The sequence below is a fragment of the Peromyscus leucopus genome, chromosome X, assembly GCF_004664715.2.
Source record: "Peromyscus leucopus breed LL Stock chromosome X, UCI_PerLeu_2.1, whole genome shotgun sequence".
NCBI classification, from domain to species: Eukaryota; Metazoa; Chordata; class Mammalia; order Rodentia; family Cricetidae; genus Peromyscus; species Peromyscus leucopus.
Genome location: NC_051083.1, coordinates 136,963,621 through 136,971,832, shown reverse-complemented (window position 1 = coordinate 136,971,832; position 8,212 = coordinate 136,963,621). Strand labels below are relative to the sequence as shown.

The 8,212-nt window shown below is 45.6% G+C and overlaps 1 protein-coding gene across 1 annotated transcript; it reads left to right on the top strand.

Moving 5' to 3' along the window:
- Positions 1 to 3,791: 3,791 nt before the first annotated feature.
- Positions 3,792 to 5,245, top strand: LOC114706176 (EKC/KEOPS complex subunit LAGE3-like). Its single transcript, XM_028888465.2, has 3 exons — positions 3,792 to 4,265; positions 4,607 to 4,735; positions 4,912 to 5,245. Exons 1-3 carry the CDS (start codon positions 3,928 to 3,930, stop codon positions 5,054 to 5,056), a joined length of 612 nt encoding a protein of 203 aa, XP_028744298.1. The 5' UTR covers positions 3,792 to 3,927; the 3' UTR covers positions 5,057 to 5,245.
- The last annotated feature ends 2,967 nt before the right edge of the window (positions 5,246 to 8,212 follow it).

The window sequence follows — 8,212 nt, the reverse complement described above, 5'->3', positions numbered from 1 at the left end:
ATTGAAGGCCTTTACTCTTTGCCTTTCTTGTTCTGTATTTATTTTCAGTCACTTGGGAGTAAATGTATGTTTATAAAAAGACTGTAAATAGAACTGTTATTTGCAGAACAGAAAATATGATAATTTAACCTACCAGTGGTCCTGCCCTTCCTAAATAGCTTCAGTCTCAGAGTTCAATGAATTTTTTCAAAGAAAAATTTTCACTCAAATTTTTCATGAATAATAATTAAACTTTATGGTAAAAAAAATTAGTAACTTGGAATAAACCTAATCAATAAAGTGAAAGATGTCTACAATTAAAATTTTAAAACACTGAAGAAGTTTAAAATAACACTGAACAGAGACTTCCTATTTTCATAGGTTATCAGAGTTAATTGTAATAATGGCCATACTTCCAAAGGCAGTCTACATATTCAATGTAATCCCTATCAACATTCCAACATCAGGGGCTGGAAAGATGGTTCAGAGGTTAAGAGCAATTGTTGCACTTGCAGAAGTCTCTAGTTCAGTTCCCAGTACTCACATGGTGGCTTACAATGGTCTCCAGTTCCAGGAGCTCTACCTCCCTTTTCTGACCTCTGTGGGCACCAGGCACACATGCAGTGCACGTACATACAAGCAAAACACTCATAAAATAAAGCTAAAAAATCATGTAAGCACCTCCCTCTTCCAAAAATAATGGGGTAGAGTCTCAAAGGGCCAATAAAATCCAGTCATTAGGCCTCCAAGATGAGGTGGCAGTCAGTACTTACATCCAATCCCTAGGGAAGAATGCTCAATCTGAGGAATTTTAGGTTAGGTTTAGCCTCCTCTGCCTGGTTGAGGCCTAATAAAACACACACACACACACACACACACACACACACACACACACACACACACACAATGCTGCATAGCCTGTACGAACAGAACAACCTGGTTCAGACAGGAGGTAATGGAAATTTCCAAGTGTTCAGGGTCTTCAGCAGTCAATCAGTTAAAAGTGAGAGTGATAGGGAAAAAGGTAATAAATTTGCATTTACTTTTGGTGATACCTTTGGTGGGAGCAGACCCTTAGCATCAGGGTATATTCTTAGATCCTATCCCTTCTTGGATTATCCCACTGACATCTCATAAACACCTCACTGATACAGAGTTAACCCAGTCACAGGCCACCATGGCCCACCCAGACCCCCTTCTGTTCTAACATCACCAGACACTGTGGATTCTATCTTTACTGCACTTTGAAAGGGTTGGTCCTGTAGGACCAGATACTGGAAGGCTGACTCTGTTTTCATGCATGATGGGAAAGGTACCAAGAGAAGGATGGTAATGAAGGTCTGGTTAAGGCACAATCTGATACAGATGTTGCCCGTATCTCAGGCCTCCCAATCACCCTAATACCTATATAACAATTTCCTTTGATATAAAACCTCCAACTTTGAGGGAAGCTTATTAAGATATTGACTGTTAAAAGAGAAGTGAAAAATTCCATCCTGCAAGGAAGCTTCTTAAACTCAGGAAGTAAATCACTCCAAAAGCTTCAGGAAGTGTGGTGTTATTGTGTTCCCCGAAATATTGTGCACCCTAATAAACTTATCTGGGGTCAGAGACAGAACAGCCACTAGATACAAAGGCTAGAAAATGGTGGCACTCACACCTTTAATCCTGGCATTCCAGAGATAGAAATCCCTCTGGATCTCTGTGAGTTCAAGGCCACATTGGAAACAGCCAGGTGTGGTGACTCACACCTTTAATCCCAGAAAGTGAGCCTTAATCCCAGGGAGTGATGGCAGATAGCAGAAAGATATATAAGGCGTGAGGACCAGAAACTAGAAGCATTTGGCTGGTTACGCTTTTAGGCTTTGAGCAGCACAGTTCAGCTGAGAGCCATTTGGATGAGGACTCAGAGGCTTCCAGTCTGAGGAAACAGGATCAGCTGAGGAATTGGCGAGGTGAGGTGGCTGTGGCCTGTTCTGTCTCTCTGATCATCCAGCGTTTACCCCAATAACTGGCCTCAGGTTTGATTTTATTAATAAGAACTTCTAAGATTCCTGCTACATCAGTCCCTGAAACTGACTCTCCTTCCCCAAGCATACATAAGCTGTAAAGATTGCTCAGAGAGTATCACAAAAAAACTGAGCCATATAGAAGAGGCTCAGATCAGTTGAGCCACATAAATGAAGCAGAGTTCAGCCAAGCTCCTTGGAAGAAGCTCAGACCACCTGAGCAATTGAAAGAGACACTTCCTAACCTATTAAGCTGACTGCAAGTTACATAGTGCATTTCAGGTCTCCAGAACAGTCACCAGTGCTGGGGTGTGCTGGGGTGGTGCTACTATCTTTGAGTCATTTCTGCTCCAATAACTAACCCCAATAAATTATTTTGTTGGTTCACCAAATTGAATTTTTGTGGTATCCTTACTTTGGTCTGTGTCCATTCCCTATCTATGTTAGAAGACGTTTATTCACATGTCCCCAGAAACACTCTCACAGATCACCTTGATATTCCAGAGATGCACTCAGGTTTCTGCCCCAAATTTGGCACCACCAACATCTGAGCTCTCAACACCACCCCAACAACCCCTATTTGGCTGCTTTCCCACTGTTTCCGTGCATGTATTCCTCCAGGAATGCCCTATGTAGTTGATAAAGCTGCACACACCACCAAACATCCCCCATTCACATGACTACACTGAATAGGATGCACATGAAGAAATTTTCCTCCTAGCCCTCTGCTGTGGGCCTGAGGCATCTATCCAGCTCTGACTTGGTCAGTGCAACAGATGATCATCAAGGATGTCCACACAGGCCTAGCAAAGAATGTCCTCTGGGTACTGGCCCACCATGCCCTCTGGACCCTGATAGGGTATCTCCACACATGGCAGGGATATGAAGACCTCTGAGTATGGTAGGGGACCATAGACTCAGGCTCCTACCTCTCAGATGCCAACAAGACAATGGTTGATTCTGTGGCTGCAGGACATAGCAGAGTATCCTCTTCCTTCATCCCCAACTGCAGCAGCAGCAGCAGCATCTTGGTCTTCGGCCTGCATGGTTGCTCACCCTTCTTACACACCTAACAGGAACCCACAGTCCCTCACCACCTGAATGCCTCCAAGCAGGAAACACAACTGAGCAGACAACCCGTCCCTCCCCCCCCCCCCCCCCCCCCCGCAGGAGGGAAACACAGGGGAAGCTCTACCCCTGAAAGCACTCCTGGCTTCACTGAGAGTGTAAATACAACTCTTTCACATGACAAAGGGCGAGCTTGTGTGCTGGGCTCCAAACAGAGGCTGCTGCCATGACAGGTGGTTTCTATAAGCCCACCCTGCTTGTGGATCACAGTAATCAAGGGCTGTGATGAGCTTACTCTTTGAGTCACACTAATCAATATCACTAGGCCATGCCCAGCTGAAGAGCACTGAATTGTGTATGAGGGTGTTGTGGGTCCAGGCAGAACCATCATAGCAGGGTCCTGACATGTCAGGGTGTTCGGGACACTGGTCAGTCAGCTTGCACTCTGAATACCCAGGTAACCACCCACCCACTCCTGCTGCTGGGCTGAGCTTCCCTGGCAGCTAGCTTGCTGGGATCAGTGCCGCTCATGGGTGGGGCAGTTGGAAGAAACATATATTGGAGAGTCCCATATATCCCGCAAGGAAGGAGCTGTGTGAGCGAGCTGTACTTTGTGGGCTCTCAGAGACGCACGCACACCCGCCCGCGGGGCGCGCTCACGCACGCAAATCTGAACAGAACGGAACGCTAGTTTAGCAGGGAACCAATCCTCGCGAGATCTTGTTTGCACATGCGCAGTGGGCCTCACGTGCTGTTCTCTGTATAAACCCGCTGCACTTGGCACAAGAACTCCCTTTTCTCGGCCGAGTGTGAGTGGTCCGGATGTGTTAGTGGCAGGGGTTAGGGTGCTGAGGGGAAAGCCAGAGTAGTCATGCAGGACCCTGATGGGGGCATAGATGGGAGAGCAGGGGCTGAAGAAGGCGAGGATGGGCACCAGAGTCCTCAAGCACCCGAAGGCCAGGCTAGCTCTCAAAGTTCGGCGACCGAAGGTGACCATGGCAGCTCCCCTCAGAGTGGCCCACAAGATTCCAGTAGCCCAGCTGCTCCTGGTTGCCAGGCTGCTCCAGGCAGCCCCAGCCCAGGGAGTCCTGTAGGGTCCGGTGCAGCCGCTGAAGAGGCGGCTGTCGTTCCCCACAGCGAGCAGCCACCACTTGTCCCTGGACCCAGCGGAGATACTGCATCAACAACTGGAAATCGACTCCTGGAGTTGTATCCTTTCCTAAGAGACCCTTGGCAGGGGCCACTGAATCATAGGGAGGCTAAAACTTCCGTGGAAGGCTTTCGGGGCACGGGGCACAGGGCACAGATGACTAGGGAAAGGACAGGTGGGTGTAGTGTGGACAGTCCAGTGCAGCAGTTGACATCCTGACAGGACAAGGAGACTCCTAGCCTTAGAGGCTGAAGTGTATAGAAGACCCGAACCACTGGGGAGGTAGGAGGTGATTGGGCTCGGGTGGCAGGAGCGCTCATTGCCAGGCAGGCCTAGGGAAGTGTATCCAGGCAAAGGGAAACGAAGTAGTGGATGGTACCTTAACCTTATCTCCTCCCAGCTCTGTAACAGTGCCTTTCAGGTCTGCAGTGGAGGCAGACATGGCCCGCAGATCCCTGGTCTCCAATTCCCGTCGCCAGCAAGTGATGGTTCAGCAGGAGCTCACAGTGAATGACAGTATCTTGTCTGTGTCAGTATTCCTAAAGTCTGGAGTAGGGGTACCTCAGGGTTGGGAGGCAGTGTGCATTCTAGGGGTGCCCTAATGGAGATATTGGTGGATTTAATGTAAGCGGGAAGGCACAGCGTGGTGGACCTGAACAGGTCCCTCATCATTTTCCTGACAGTGCTTCTTTCTCTCAATTTCAGTAGGTGGACTACTGAAGACCCTGTCCTCTTCAGAATTTCCATCAACACTTTCCTTGACCAGCTCTCCCTGGTGATGAGAAACATTCAGCGCCTGGAGTTTGTTGCTGTTGTCAAACGAGGACGAAGAAGAAGCCGTGAATCCTAACGTGTTGCCAGATACAAGAAAAGTCAGAGGCGTTTCACGTTTTGAGTAATTGTTATTTTGTCCATAAAGGTTCAGTGTTTCAATACTGTGTGTCACGCACGTATTAGTCTCGTGGTTGGATTGTTTCCCAGTTGCTGAAGGAGTGGGTGTTTAAATGTTATTGGACAAAATAAAAACTAGCAAATATTTTTCATCTGACTTTACTTTTGACTATGGCAAAAACCGCCAGATTTTCTCATCTGTGTGCTTTTGTGGAGGAGAAGTTCTGGGATTTAAATGTTTGAGCAGTCCAAAGTAATTTAAGACAATTTAGAATATGGAAGGAAAAGTGGATTATGTAAGTCCAGTCATGCAACAAAAATTATAGGCAATGCTTTTGAAGTGCAGGTGTTTGTATATGTACATGTTCATGTTGTGAGGGTCACCTGTGTGCACATGCATGTGTTTGTGTATATACACTTATGTATGTTCTGCATGTGGAAGCTAGATGACAACCAGGGATGTCTATTCTTGGGGCCTGTACACAATGGTGTTTTCTTTTGTTTCTTCAATAGGGTCTCTCAGTGATTAAGGCCTTCCAATTTGGCTATAATGACTGGGCAGCAGGCTATAGGGATCTGCCTGTCTTAACCTCCCTAGCACTGGCATGATGATGTACTGCCACCACCTCCAACTTTTTATGTCAGTGTTGGGAATTGAACACACATCTTCATGCTTAAGCAGCAAGAACTTAACCAAACTGACCCATCTCCCTAGATCCAATGCATTTTTGAAGTAAGAAACTTTGGAGCTAGGGTTATAGCTCAATAGTTGGGTGCTTGCATAGCATGCTAGAGATCGTGGGTCACAAGTAATATAAAAATAAGAGTATCTTTTAGTAAGATACTTTTCTTCATGTATTATGCCAGTAAATGGAGCTATAATTTATTAAGGCTATTGTATCTTTTTCAAGATATATTTCTTTTAAATACTATCTTTTCCATTTTCTAAAACTCTACATGAAAAAAGCACAACAGTGCTTAGTGCTTTCCAGATTATTTTCCCTATCATAACTAAATCTGTTGCATGAATACTTCTTTTCTTAAGCTAAATTTTAAGAGGATGCTTACTAATTTAAGTATTTATCCATTTTTTTAAAGCTCCTGCATCTATACTATACAGATGTTCTCCTAAATGTACCTTCCTGCCAAAATAATAGTTCCACATCCTTCCCACCACTGGCTTGTCTTCCAGCCCAAATTCACAATGACCTTCATGTGAGATCCTAAGAACACAGAAACACCAGAGCAGTATATTTGTGGCTCCTGGACCCTCTTTCATATTAGTGTAGAGAAGCAATCAGTGGGGTAATTGATTGTGCTTGTGAAGTAGTGCCTAGCTGTGTACAAACGGCCTGCATGCAAGAATCTTGCTAAAGTCACTCATTAGTTCTTGTGACTCTTTTGTAGGCCCCATTTTATTATATATATATATATATATATATATATATATATATATATATATATATATGAATGTCAGTAAAGGCAATTTTATTTCTCTCTGATCTGATACTGTTTCTTGATTGTTTTCTTTCTTTACTCTGTCTTGGATGTTCCCTGGCCTTCGATCTATCACTGGTATGTTTTGAGTGGGGGATCAGGCCTCTCTGAGAACCCTGCCTACTGCCTCCTGAATAATGAGGCTTTCTATGCAGGTGGTCGGGCACAGACACAGGCTCCTGGCTTGATTAGGTTGGGCACTTACCTATGATCTTGTGGGGATTGTGTGTGGGGTGACCCATTCCTGGTCTCTAGTAGTTTCCTCATGTGCTGGGCTTGCAGGGCTCTAGCTGGGCCCTCTGGGAGAGGCAGTGCTCTGTTCCTCTGCAGCTTCCCCACTCAGTCTCAAAGACTGCAGCTACCCAGAATCTCACATCATCTCTTAAACTCTGGGTGTCTCCTAGGGTCCACTGTCAGTTTCTCCTGCCAAGAGATAGAGCACATGGTATTGCTCATCTCCTCTGTGTCTGGACTTCTATTGATTAGTGTCCCTCTCAGCCTCATATCCTGTGCCTTTGTGTCCTGCATCCCATATACTTTTTGTGCTTTGAGGCTTCTTTACAGTAGGTGGGTAGATCCAGTTCCTGGTCAGCCATGTGTGTGAACAGTACCCCCTTGCAGTCCTGGGAAGATCTGACACTGTGGATTAGAAGAAGAGAGTCTCTGTGCATGTGCCATTGGCAATGGCCTTGGTAATTGGCCTGAAGAGGTTGGGACTAGAGAGGAGAAATGTGTACTGATCCAATATTTGTTCTATTGGCTGAATTAAAAGTCTCTTCCTTCCCTCCCTCGTTTCTTCCCTTCTCTTTCCCTCACTGATCATTTAATGGGCTGCCTTACATTCTTTTGACTCTTCAGGTCCCATCATGATCCTGCTGCAATTCCCCTATATTTTGAATTTGAGTTAGTTACCTGTCTTAGATAAAAATTGCCATTCTCTCCCATTGGCTTAGTTTTGTTAATGTCACACAGTTAATATTTCAAACCATGTCTTCACTGTCCTCTGTCCTCAATGTGCCTGGCTGCTTCTCTGCCAATGAGTTTCTATGTGACTGTCATCCTTGGATTAAATCTTTCCCTGGTCTTGGGTTGCATGCCTTCCCCCATCACGTCCATTCTCTTCCAGGTGTGCTTCCTCTGTTTATTTCTTTATATCTGAAGGCAAGATTCTTGAGATATTATTTCCTTACTGAGAATTCTCCTGACCTGACTGGACATCCCTCCTTCAGTCACCTTGCAGACTTGGAGGGCAGGAGGAAATTGCTTTGGCGGAATGGGAGATTCAAAATGGACTGTAAAGAGATGCAGTTTTTGAAGATGTTGGGAAAGGGATTAAGTCCCTGGGGTTTGTTGAACAGAGGAGATACACAAAGAGCCATACTGTCCAACATCTTCTTTCTACCTCCCTGGTTGATGATAAGCTGAGATAGACCAGGGAGGTGGTGAAAAAGGTTGGCAATATCCCCAATATCCCTTGGAAGTGGAGAAAGAGGGTTAATAAAGATGTGATTGGAGTATTAATAGCAAGGACTGTGTGGCCACTCCCAATGCAGGGGAACCAGGGCAGGATGGTGGGTTATTGCTGATAGTGTGGGAGAAAGGCCTTATTCTCTGATAC